The sequence below is a fragment of the Melopsittacus undulatus genome, chromosome 3 (assembly GCF_012275295.1).
Source record: "Melopsittacus undulatus isolate bMelUnd1 chromosome 3, bMelUnd1.mat.Z, whole genome shotgun sequence".
Classification (NCBI taxonomy): domain Eukaryota; kingdom Metazoa; phylum Chordata; class Aves; order Psittaciformes; family Psittaculidae; genus Melopsittacus; species Melopsittacus undulatus.
In genome coordinates, this window is record NC_047529.1 from 100,242,955 (window position 1) to 100,256,679 (window position 13,725).

Here is a 13,725-nt window from a genome sequence, read left to right on the forward strand (position 1 = left end):
GAGGCTTGATCATCCCTGGCACTCACCTCTGGCACCAAGTCAGCCAGTGATTATGAAGTGCATTGGAACCATAAATCACTTTATTTGGTATTGGCAGAAGATTAGCACATTGCTGCATCAGCTTTTTTTCAGTATCAGTTTTTTGGCTTAGCAGGAGATATGGCTACTTAGCCATTCCCACTCATAGCTCTCAAAATATGTGTTTTCCTGTCCACCTCTAGTGTCTTTAAAGGTAGAGAAGCTGGCACTAATATCTGGAGTTGGAATGCATTCCCTCAGTTCTATATTGCACCATAGTTCAGTAACCTGGCCTTCTATGGTCCTGACAACCTGGTACTCACTGATCAGGTTACTCTGAAGAACACTCAGATGTGACTGTTCTTAATGACAATGCACTCTCTCTAGGCAACTGCTTGTTGAAGAATTAAGCTGTGTGTTCTATGGCAGCGAAGCTTACATGTCTTCTCAGGACAAGTGTCACTGTTTTATGTTGTTGTTTGTTTGTTTTACTTTGTGGCCAATGTCATCATGGTTGCTGTCTTGGCACAAGTAGTAATTGTATCCCTTTCTAAATATTAAAATATTAGTAAGACCATGTTTCTAATCAGGAACACCCATCTTCTGAGAGATTAAATTGATTAGATTGAGAAATCATCTCTGTCTTCCTTGTACATCAGAGAGGACAAAAGCTGCACCCTTTGATGACTAGAGTTCATTGCAGAATCTTGGTGATGTGTTATCCCTGGGTTTCTTACAGTGAATAAGCAAAAATGCCAGACTGCTAATTGCGTATCCTCATTCCTTGGTGCAACTTCTTATTAATGAAACCATTCTGGAACCAAGTATTTTAACTCTGGACAACTCTTGCTGATTATTATTATGTGACCAAGAGTGATAAGAATTGGTGTAACCGAAAGAATATGGAGTTTGTTGGTGTTATACTACTCCCTCATCTGTCACCACTGCACCAGAGGGAGCCAAGTCCTTTAAATTCAAGATCAAGGATATTAAACGTTTTCGTGATCTGTGGAAGCAGGTTTTTTTCTTGGACTCAATTTAGTTTTGGGAATTGATTTATTATCATTTACATATTCTAGCTTCTGGACAGTGTACAGTACTTTTCTTGAATTACCTCTGATTTTCAGGAATCATAATTTAATGATAATATTATTGAAAAAGAAACTATATCTACTGTAAAACAGGTTATATGCTACTATTATCTTTTGGTTTCTTTCACCAGAGTACAAAATACTGCCTATTAAAACCTTAATTTATTCTGATAAGAAGTTAGAATGCAAATGATTGGCTTTTCTATCTAGACACTCTTCATTTGTGTTTATATATTAACTGTAAATGATATGATGAGACATCTTACAGTTTTACTTATGAAGTATTCAAAATCCCAATATTGAAATCCCAAGATGCTGTTTCAGGTATTAGCCATTTACACAGCACTGATCTTACATATGCATATTAACATTTGCTTAATATCTGAAAATCAACATTAATAAGTAGGCATTTCCTTCCTCTTTTATCTTCTTTATACATTTTATTAGGTAAGCTTACCAATATGTTTTATAAATACCATAATATACAGTGCAAGAACAGAAATATTTTTAAGTATAGTTTAAATTCTTTCAAAATGCAGTAGTTGGATTGCTTGTCTGCTTTTCCTAATTACTGTTAAAGAATCATAAATGACAATGTGGGCTTTTTTTTTACAGGGAAAAAAAAAATTGATTTTTTTTTTATTTATTTTTTTTTTAATCAGGACCACTGCGAACAGCTTTAGCAAGTGAAGCCAAAACCTGGAAGATGCTCCTATGTCATTATTTAAATGAGGAATATAAAAAGAAAATGACAGACATGACATTGTTCATAACTGAATATTTAAAGAAAATGTCTCGACCTCTGCATGACTTAGATGATATCAGATTTGCAATGGAAGCTTTATCTGTTATACGTGATAAAGAAATAGAAATAGATATGACTCTGGGACCTATTGAAGTAAGATGACTTTTTTATCTTGATTAATAATAGTATGTAATAGGAGTCTTAAAAATCCTGAGAACCCAAACAATGAGTTTACTGTCCTAAAGGACATACAGTGAAGATGGGAAATGAAGTAATATTTTTGTTGTTATTTTTTTATGAATTACTAATCAGTATTACTTAGCTAGATACTTTATAAATGCAGAACAAAAAGATATTCTCAAATTATAATATAAATACAATGTAGGAGACAATATGCAGAAATAAGCAGATGAGAACACAAGATAAGGGAGCAGTAGTCTCCCTCTTGCTGTGTGCTTGGCCATTAGACTTTATCCTCTTAATTTTTCTGTATCTATCAACAAACATCTTGATTGTGTGACCTCTTTAAATACAATAAAAAAATATTCATGGAGCTACGTATCATTGTATGCTGTCAGTAACTTGCAGCATTCTTTTAGTTTTTCCTATGAGAAAGAAGCTAAAAGAAGCTTGTTATTCTGTTATATACTTGGTATGTAATATCACACTTTGAAATGGTCAGCTTAATAGAACACATTTGTGTTAAAGTGTAATCCACCTTTTGGAGGAGGAGTTGTATTGCTGTAGAGTAACATTTTCTTTCTTGAAGACTGTTACATCATAGCAGAAGGAACTTTCAGAGGATTGTTGTCATGATAAACATACTTATGTTAAAGTAAATAAGAAAGAGGAACTGAGTTCAGCACTGTCTATTTGCTAGCTTTTACATGTGTAGGAAATTATGCAAAATTTATAAATAAATAAAAGATATAAAAATATGAAGTATTAACATTGGTTGTTTATTTAAAACTGCTCCTGGCACCTTGATATCAATATTGGGTTAAAGGTTCTTTCCCAAACCACTCGCATTTTATGTAACTTGAAAGCATTTATTCCCTTTCTATATTAAGATAATTAATTCAGTTAACATCAATAGGGCTAGTGATATTACCAGGTAAGTCTTAAGTATTTTTAATGAGATTTCCTTACATGATGAAAGAATATAGGTCTGATAAAGACATATCTATGGATATAGAACAATGGCAACTGATTGGTAATTTCAGTATTTTTTTTTGTTCTTGGCAGATTTAATTAAAACTTTGTTGATGGAGTCATTAGTCTTTATATTTCTTACTAGAACATGATTGAAGGAAAGAGATCTTGATCCAAGAAAATGTATGACACAAAGGGGATTGAACATATTCAGTGATGATTAGTCAAGGGAGAATCATGCCTGACCAGCTTGACTAGGCAATCTCCAGAGGCCCATTTCAACTTCAGTGGTTCAGAGAAACTATAAAATATGAAAATGATTTTATTTTTAAATAATGCCATGAGTGTAGGAGGAGAATAATGAGCAGAAGACAGGCAAACACATTGTTAATGAGAGCAAGTATTAAAAAAGGTTCATTCTGTAACAGACACATAGGCAGGCATTTGATAGTTTGGCAAACAGTAATAAATATTTTATAGGTCATATGGCAAAACATTTAAAAATTTATAGTTTAGTGAGCATAATTACTCAGAGTTAGGAAAAAATAATCAACTTGTACATTCAGGTGGAATAAAAATACCATTGAGGTGATAAATTTTATGTATTTCTAATATTAAATTTATGGTGTTTGTATATTGTTTTCTAGTATTTCAACCAAGACATCTTTGAAGAAATATTTTTGCTGTTCCCTAGTTCTTCAGTCATCATCCTACTTAAAAACAAACAAATCATTATTTTATGCCTAAATTACATGGCCAGACTATCTTTGAAATGTTTCTTACGAACTTGTTCTATGTTCCTGCAAATTAATTTAAAATGCATTCCTAAGGTTTTTTCCTTTTTTTATCTAGGAAGCCTATGCCATTTTAAATACATGTGAAATTAAGGTTACAAAAGAAGAATCGGAAGGAGTTGACTCACTCAGATATTCTTTTAAGAAACTACAGAAAAAAGCTGTAAGTGTATAAACTGTTATTTTCTATTTGTCATCACATGCTTCTTTCAGAGTATAAATGACAATGTGGGACCAATTGTCACTCCACTCTGTCTTTTCACTTGGCCTCAGTTGCATACTAGTGTCTATGCCTTTTATTAGTATGTTAATTTTCTAATTTTACTTTTATAGAGCTCTTTAATACTTAGATATTACTGTAGTTTTTAGATATATGCTTATAACCTGCAAGAAAATGAGAAACGTATTATGTCTCTCTGCTCTTCCAGCTCTCCTTTATTTCCAGGTTTTGTGTCATTCTTGTCTGATTAGGAAGATTACTACCTTTAAATTACCTGGGTTTTAAGAAGTGCATACCCTGCTACTGCCCCTACCCTGAAGTGGTGATTGAACATTTGCCTTTATTGTTTAAGACAGCCTTATATTCCACAAAAGCTCAACATTTATCGAGTATTGGGATGGTTAGATGGACATATGTATGTACTTTATTGGAGCAATTAAGTTAGAACCTGTCCCACAGAGTAATCACTCTGAAAAGGACCCAAGAGCATATTTTACATTTGCATTTCACATGGTTCTTGGTTCATCTCAAACTTTTGAACAAAGAATGAGACAGTTTTTAGAGAGAAATCTGAGCCATCTGTGAGGAAGAGGATGTTAACACTTTGGCTTTTAGGAGTTTTTTTGCTGGGAGGGAATGAAGATAATAGCATCTTTTTCCCCCTTTTCTGTGTTCTTTTGTTCCTTGCCCACTTATAATGAAAAATGTTCGTGTAAAGGTGGTGAGGAGATTTAGCTATGGGCTTTGTTCATTTGTTTTTTCTCCACTTTTCATGTGAAAAATCAAACAGGGAGTGCCATAAAAGGAAAAATATCTACTTAGCTTTAGTTTCTGTTCAGTATTTTCATTCATTTATTTATAATTTTCATTTCTATGTAATTCAGATATCTGTTCCTGATTTCAAAAAGAAATAATTTTGATTTTAATCTTTTGCATGTCAGACCAGAGTTCAAGATGAGTTGGTTCAAGTTCAGCCCAAATTTAAGACTAATTTGCTAGAATCAGTCACAGTTTTTCGGGATGATTTGTCAAACTTTGAAATATCATATGAAACAGTAAGTGAATTTAGTAGTTACATATAACACTTGACTTAGTTTTCCAATATTTTTGGTTTGCAGCTGTTGGTTGCTGGTATTTTATACTGCTCAGGTACTGGATGTTCAATGCCATGGTTGCTAAGCAGTCAGCATTGTAGGTCAAACTTTTCAGTATGAAGAAAAAGTGATGCACGCAACTCTGTAGGGGAAGAAAAGAATCCCTGTGGTACAACTTGCCATGAAAAATTAACTTTAAAATTAACAAACTTAGAAATTAACTTATGTATTGTAGCACAGGTGGCATCTTTGCTCACACATCAACGTTAGAAAAGATGGTCTTGGGCCACTCAGTGTTTTATTTTTAGAAGAACAAAATATGAAAAATGAAAGTCTAGTTCTATTGAGTTTAGTTAAGCTAAAGAATTTTAAGTTTCATTAAAGTTATCTTTTCTTAGATTTACCATTTTAAGTATTGCATTACCAAGAAACATAACTTTATTGGATTTTACTATCAAAAAAATGTGCATTTTGTGATGACCTGTAAATATATAATTTCCTTAAGTCACTTTGATAATTGATATTCAGTTTTGTTAACTGCTTGTTTAAAAGGAAGGACCTATGGTTCCAAATATTCCACCTCAGGAAGCCAGTAATAGACTACAGATCTTTCAGGTAAGAAAATAAACTATTGAGATAGGTGGATCAAGAACTGGTTGAAAGGAAGAAGGCAGAGAGTTGTGGTCAATGGTGCAGAATCTAGCTGGATGTCTGTGACTAGTGGAGTCCCTCAGGGGTCGGTGCTGGGACCAGTGCTGTTTAATATTTTCATCAATGACCTGGATGAGGGAACTGAGTCCACCCTCAGCAAGTTCACTGATGACACTAAACTGGGAGGAGTGGCTGACACACCAGAAGGCTGTGTTGCCATTCAGCAAGACCTGGACAGGCTGGAGAGTTGGGCGGGGAGAAACTTGATGCAATTAACAAGAGCAAGTGTAGAGTCTTGCATCTGGGGAAGAACAAGCCCATGTACCAGTACAGGTTGGGGGTTGACCTGCTGGAAAGGAGTGAAGGGGAAAGGGACCTGGGGGTCCTGGTGGATAGGAGGATGACCATGAGCCAGCAATGTGCCCTTGTGGCCAAGAAGGCAAATGGCATCCTAGGGTGCATTAGAAAGGGTGTGGTTAGTAGGGCAAGAGAGGTTCTCCTCCTCCTCTACTCTGCCTTGGTGAGGCCGCATCTGGAATATTGCATCCAGTTCTGGGCCCCTCAGTTCAAGAAGGACAGGGAATTGCTTGAAAGAGTCCAGCGCAGAGCCACAAAGATGATTAAGGGAGTGGAACACCTCCCTTATGAGGAGAGGCTGAGGGAGCTGGGTCTCTTTAGCTTGGAGGAGACTGAGGGGTGACCTCATCAGTGTTTACAGATACGTAAAGGGTGGGTGTCAGGATGATGGAGCTAGGCTTTTTTCAGTGATATCCAGTGGTAGGACAAGGGGCAATGGGTGTAAACTGGAGCATAGGAGGTTCCACGTGAACATCAGGAAGAACTTCTTTACTGTGAGAGTGACAGAGCACTGGAATAGGTTGCTCAGGGGGGTTGTGGAGTCTCCTACGTTGGAGATATTCAAGGCCCGCCTGGACAAGTTCCTGTGTGATGTACTCTAGGTTACCCTGCTCTTGCAGGGGGGTTGGACTAGATGATCTTTCGAGGTCCCTTCCAACCCTTGGGACTCCGTGATTCTGTGAGTTTCCAAATAATTAATATTAGATCTGCTATTGCTTATCCCAACTTAACCCAGGACAGGCACATTTACCATTTTTTCGTAAATGTTTTGGTGGTTATTCTCTGTATAATGTTAACTGTACTTTAGTTTCTATCAGGTAGTATTTTCCTTAATGTGGAAGGATTGATTGATTGATTGATTGATGTGTAGCCTTGCTTCACTTTGTGTTTTGTGAGCAAAAATTATTGACTTAATAATGAGTAATAAAAGCAGTAGAAGAGGGAAGAATCAAGTATGACAACTCGATAATAACTGAAAAGAAGCTAAGTTACATCAATCACATAACCCAATCTTTTAATCTTTTTCATTAGATAACTGTCTTTCAGCTTGATATTTGTTTGTTATGAACCATAGTTCATGGGTCCAAACCCAGTTGTTGGTCTACTTTTAATCCTACCTTATTTTACTGCAAGCTATAGGAACTTGAAGATTTTTTTTCAGCAGGGGTTCTGTCAATCTCTTACATATTTAAAGACTTGTAAAAAGTAAATTCAGAATTTCTGAACAGCAAATTTCAAAAATGTCGTGGTTTAAACCAAGTCCCCCTACTCCCGGAGAGTTAGGAAGGAGAATCCAAAGAATGTAGCCCCCACGGATTGAGATAAGAACGGTTTAATTGCTAAGGCATAACACAAAACCCCTACTGCCATTTACTACTACAAATAATAATGATACAGCAAACAGCAAGTGAAAAGAATACAACACCCCACCAGCCACCGACCCATAACTCACTCCACCCTGCCTGGCCGAGCACCATGTGCTCCCTCCTCCATTTTCCTCCAGAGCCCCCACCCCTCCAGCCTTCTCTTTCCCAGTATACCTCCTGGGCATCACGTGCTATGGTATGGAATACCTCATTGCCTAGCCTGGGTCAGGTGTCCTGTCTCTCCTTCCTCCTGGACTCCCCTTGGCTGGAAAAAACCTTGAACAAAAAACACCCTCAAAACATGCTCAAACCATGACATTATCCACCCCTTATTCCATACCATTCACGTCATGCCCAGATCTCACATTTCCAATACACCATCACTCTTAAGTCCACCCCTCGATCATGAGACATCTCTATGTTGCATCTCTGGACTGATGGCCTGAAGTATCTGGGCCCACCAGGCTCAAAATCATTCACCGTCCCCTTCAGCAGTTCTACAGCTTGCTGCTGGGGACTCCATACAGCTGCCTTCCACCTCCAATGCTTCCAAAGCACTGGAGGGGCCCAGTGGATCAGATACCCGGCTATACTGTCCCACATGCCCTGCCACTCATGACTGTCCAGACTTGGGGACAGTCTCCTGGTGCTCCTATATCCTTGTCTAACCCTAGACAAGACCCAAACCTGACTCTGCTTAACTTTTGGGATCAGACAAAATGGCCGTGGGTAGAACACACTCTGTGTGTGTGCCAACATGCCGATCACCATTACAATCAGCAGGCAGGTCCCAAGGGCACCCAAAAGCCATTCAAAACCGTCAGAACTCTCAAATGATGCTGCTGCACTTGTCACTGGGGCTGATGTAGCTGCCGTGCTTGCCAGCTCTCCCACTATCAGCTTCTCTTCTCCCGAGTCCAGATCTTCCTCCTCTGCCTTGCTGGGAAGTGCTGCCTGGTCTCCTGTATCCTGCTGGGGGTCGGCGGGTGACTTCCGGGGAATATTCTCGGCCGCTGCGGGGTTCGGGACGGCGGCAGGACTCGGTTCCTCCTCTGCCTGATCCTGCTACTCAGCTACCGCCCTGCTCCGCTCCTCCCCTGCCTGCTCCTGCTGCTCTGCCACAGCCGTTTGGCTCCCCGTGCCGCTCTCCCTGGCAGCCTCAGCTGCCGGCAGCTCCCGGGGCCGCTCCTTCCTGGCTTCACGCAGCTCCACACAGACGACGACGAGGATAAGGACAAGGACGGCGAAGAGCAGCGGGACGGCCTGGTACAAGTCCAAGTCCACGGCCACGTCCATCCCCCCCTGCTGCCGGAGCCCCACCGTATTACAAGCCTCCGACACAAAGTACAGTGAAACAAAAGCTTTAGCCCAAGCCTCAAACACATCCAATCCATACACAAAGTACCCGGCAAAATCCCGAAACATCGAGATCCAGAGAAAAACCTCTAAGAGCCAATAAATCAGCATTGTGACAAGAGACCATAAATCCGCTCAGATCTGTTCTTATCTCAAACCCTCGTGCCCCACGTTGGGCGCCAAAAAATGTCGTGGTTTAAACCAAGTCCCCCTACTCCCGGAGAGTTAGGAAGGAGAATCCAAAGAATGTAGCCCCCACGGATTGAGATAAGAACGGTTTAATTGCTAAGGCATAACACAAAACCCCTACTGCCATTTACTACTACAAATAATAATGATACAGCAAACAGCAAGTGAAAAGAATACAACACCCCACCAGCCACCGACCCATAACTCACTCCACCCTGCCTGGCCGAGCACCATGTGCTCCCTCCTCCATTTTCCTCCAGAGCCCCCACCCCTCCAGCCTTCTCTTTCCCAGTATGCCTCCTGGGCATCACGTGCTATGGTATGGAATACCTCATTGCCTAGCCTGGGTCAGGTGTCCTGTCTCTCCTTCCTCCTGGACTCCCCTTGGCTGGAAAAAACCTTGAACAAAAAACACCCTCAAAACATGCTCAAACCATGACATGAAAGTAAATTACAAAAGGTCCTTACACCTTCTGATGCATCTAATATGTACTGAAAGTTGAATGATTTTGGTTAAATTTGCAGTGTTTGGTCAAAAGAATGCTTTGTACTTATGGGTACTAACCGGCAAAATCATTCATTATTCCATTTTTCTGTGATGAACATACCCTTGGAACAGTAGTTATATTTTGAAAACAACTTTATTTTTTGGCCCTCTTCAATGCTTTTTTTTCAGGCTGTATATTTTGCCATCTGATGATTTTTTTTTCCCCTTGATTCATTTCACATCCCATTTTTATAAAATGCTTCTTCAAATTCTTTGCTTCTTATATAAACTTTCACTATTTGAATTCAGTATATAGGTTTGAGTATGACATTACATGAGAACTGTTCAAGATTTTAGGTCTAAAATATTTTCTATTACATTCACTTCTAATGGAATTAAGACAAATTTAGAACTGTTAAATGGTGTATTATTAGACAAGATTAAATTAAAACATCTTACAAACATTTGTTCATTTTGTCTGTATTAAATCTAATTTTATCAGGCTAACTTTGATGACCTGTGGAGAAAGTTTATCACATACTCATCTGGTGAACAGTTGTTTGGATTGCCTGTCACAGAGTATCCAGTTTTGCATAAAGTGAGGTAAATGTGGAAATGCAGCTGTCTTAGGTGTTTATTAAGTATGTTAGAAAGGCTTAGGGTACACCAAAGAGGGAAATATAACAATATGGAATGTTTCCATTGCCTTAAATTAAATAAAAAAAAATATTTTAGATGTCTAATTAATTTGCCAATAAATATGATTTTGTTTGTTATGGTAACAGAACCATCAGGAATATGTTACTACATGTAAAAATTATACAAAGGAGCAGAATACTATGTCCTAGAAATGTATAAATATAAATATATATAAGTAGATGAGTAGATGTCGTGGTTTAAACCAAGTCCCCCAACTCCCGGAGAGTTAGGAAGGAGAATCCAAAGAATGTAGCCCCCACGGATTGAGATAAGAACGGTTTAATTGCTAAGGCATAACACAAAACCCCTACTGCCATTCACTACTACAAATAATAATGATACAGCAAACAGCAAGTGAAAAGAATACAACACCCCACCAGCCACCGACCCATAACTCACTCCACCCTGCCCGGCCGAGCACCATGTGCTCCCTCCTCCATTTTTCTCCAGAGCCCTACCCCTCCAGCTTTCTCCTTCCCAGTATACATCCTGGGCATCACGTGCTATGGTATGGAATACCTCATTGGCTAGCCTGGGTCAGGTGTCCTGTCTCTCCTTCCTCCTGGACTCCCCCTGGCTGGAAAAAACCCTGAACAAAACCACCCTCAAAACATGCTCAAACCATGACAATAGTATTCAGTATTAAGTTATGATACAAAGAACAAACAAGAAAAAGGCAAGAGCAAGTCCATGTATCACTTTATGAAAGACTAAAGTTTTTGAAAAGGTGTACAAATGACAATCAGATTCTAAAGTTTTTGCAACAGCCATTTAATTGTTTGATGGTGATTCACAGCAGATGAGGATATAACCCCTTCTGGATGTTTTTAGATCAGCATTTTAATTTAGATTCAGAGAGTAGTGCCGTCAAATACTCCCCACTTGCCATGCTCTGCTTTGCACTGAAGAGCCAGCTCAGAGTATGTAAACTAGGTTCCTTTTGGATGAGTAGAAGTTTTATAGAACTAGACTAAAGCAAAACTTCTCCCTCATATATTTAGTGTGGTATTAGGTCCTTAGCACAGCTACCTGTTCTTTTTTTTGTGGATTTTATTAACAAAGTGTTCTTGTCTACATTAAGAAAAATAATCTAATTGATCTACCTCTATTTTTGTAGTATTATTGCATATACCTTTTGTTTAACTGTTGTGAGATATCTGAATTACTGACTGACATTATTGAATTGTTTTGATTTTTCTTTTCCAGGAAGGAGTTAGGCTTGCTTCAGAAGTTGTATGGGTTATATGATACTGTAATAAACAGTATCAAAGGTTATTATGAGATACTTTGGACAGATGTAGATATTGAAAAAATTAATGCTGAACTTCTAGATTTTCAAAACAGGTATGTTCATAATATTAATTATAACTAATGTTAGATGCATTAAAATTTAGGTGACTTCAGTAAAGCTATTAGATCTATTTAAAATGCAAAACTTCCATGAATAACATTTGTCATAATGTAATAAGATTCTTCAAGGTAGAGTGGAATAACACTATATTTTTAGTTAATCAGCCTTTTACCTACAGTTCTGATAACTGAAGGGCATATGATCAGTTGAAGAGTCAGTCATCTGTTGTCTTGGCTAAATCAGCCAAAGGGTTAGGAGACCTGAAAGTTTATTTGTAAGTGGTGTGTTCTTCAAGTAGGAGGATTAACCCATTCATCTTTAAGTCCTGAATGCAAGAACAGCATTTCTGAGTTTCTTAGACTATTTTATCCTTTTTAAAAAACTTTTCTGCCATTTCCAATGTATGACAATGCTGAGTGTCTTAAATAATCTGGATTTGTAAAAATGTTTAATATTGCAGTAATGCTGACACCTTACTGGCAGTATCTCTGTGTAAAATGTTATCTCCTGATTCATTAGACTCAGTAGCAGGGCTCCCAGCTCTGGAGCCTACAGCATGTTGTTCAAAATCTTCCTCTTTGCTGCGTGTATTTACTGTGTCACAAATCATTGAACCTGACATTAGCTTTTTACTAATGAATGAAAAGAATGGCTGCAAACAGAAAAAAGGCCTATCGGTTTTAGAAAAGTCAAAACTTCACAGTAGTCCAAGTCAGACACAAAGTACTTTCCCCTCTCAGGGAAAGCAAGGCAAGTATTAAAGCATGTTGTTAGACAGCAACCAGGGAGCTAATCAACACGAATCTGTTGGCAACCACACAGCACCAACATAGTTTGAAACCAGACACAGACTGCTGTACTGTACCTGATATGAAGAAAATATGAAACTATATCAGTGGGAGGTAGAGACCAAGTGACAAATGATGCAAACCCAAGGGAAATATGAGCCAGACTTCATTACTTTTCCTCCAAAGAATATACTTAACATTACATTAATTATATATGTATAAGTACATATAAATTACATAAAGGACATTCTTGTGATGGGTCAGCTGCTTCAGAATTGCTTTTTAGTGTGTAGGCTCTGTAAAAGTGTGGTCAAAGACATGATTATTTGTCTAAGTGTTTTGCTGGGTTTTTCCACATTAGAACTATATGTTCATTTTCTTAGAGAATAGTTTCAGGACCACTAGCAAAAGTAGACGAGAAGGTGGTCATCTCTTTCTTATTATTACATATATCTCCAAAGTAATATGTTAATATATGCCATGTGTATTACTGGAATTGTAAATTGAAGTAAGTATTAGATTTGCACAAGGATTGCATATGTGAAATTTAACTGATTTTGCTTTGGTTTTTTGTTTGCCCATAAAGAGTTTGTGATGAAAAGCAGCAGGTAAGCTATGTTTTAATGCAATCTGTTATTTGGAAAGAACATATCAGTGGCTGAAACTGTTAAATATTATGTTTTGTTTGTTAAAATGTTTAAGCAATTCTGATTTTGATAAAAGAGTCATTTGCTACTGTATCAATTAAACTCAACTGCAGGTGTCATAGACTGCCGAAAGCACTGAAACACTGGCAAGCATTTTTAGATCTCAAGGAAAAAATTGATAGTTTTAGTGAGTCTTGTCCTCTGTTGGAAATGATGACCAACAAAGCAATGAAGCAAAGACACTGGGATCGTATTGCTGAAACAACAGGACATCAATTTGATGTAGAATCTGATACCTTTTGCCTTCGAAACATCATGGAAGCACCAATTCTTAAAAATAAAGATGATATTGAGGTAGGCACATACATTGTTACCTCCTTGTTCATTTTATATTGTCAGTAAAAATAACATGAATACTAATAATATTATCACCTTTTTTAAAAATGTATTTTACTTTGCTAAAGTTCTTGACACTCAGTCAGCCACAGTAGTTTAAAATAATTTGTAATTTATGTAGCAGTTCTTACCCATATGAACGACAGAGGTAGCAACCGGAATCTTTGGACATGGTCTTTCCACATTCTTCCTGGCCCTATTTTCTATAAGATTTTTCACCCTTTTTAAAGGGGTTGTGGGGGGGAACAACCAAACCAAAACCCCAAAATATCAAACAAAACTTTTAATGATCCTGGTCATCTATTTTTTTAACTCTGTAGTTG

General features: G+C 37.9%; 1 protein-coding gene across 1 annotated transcript in view; it reads left to right on the plus strand.

Annotated features, from left to right (window-relative positions):
* DNAH8 (dynein axonemal heavy chain 8) overlaps positions 1-13,725 on the plus strand; it is a 138,785-nt gene that overhangs the window by 41,189 nt on the left and 83,871 nt on the right. The window contains 7 exon segments of the mRNA XM_034060769.1: positions 1,772-2,007; positions 3,859-3,963; positions 4,962-5,075; positions 5,667-5,729; positions 10,024-10,124; positions 11,427-11,564; positions 13,120-13,360. Coding sequence (XP_033916660.1) covers positions 1,772-2,007; positions 3,859-3,963; positions 4,962-5,075; positions 5,667-5,729; positions 10,024-10,124; positions 11,427-11,564; positions 13,120-13,360 — 998 coding nt within the window.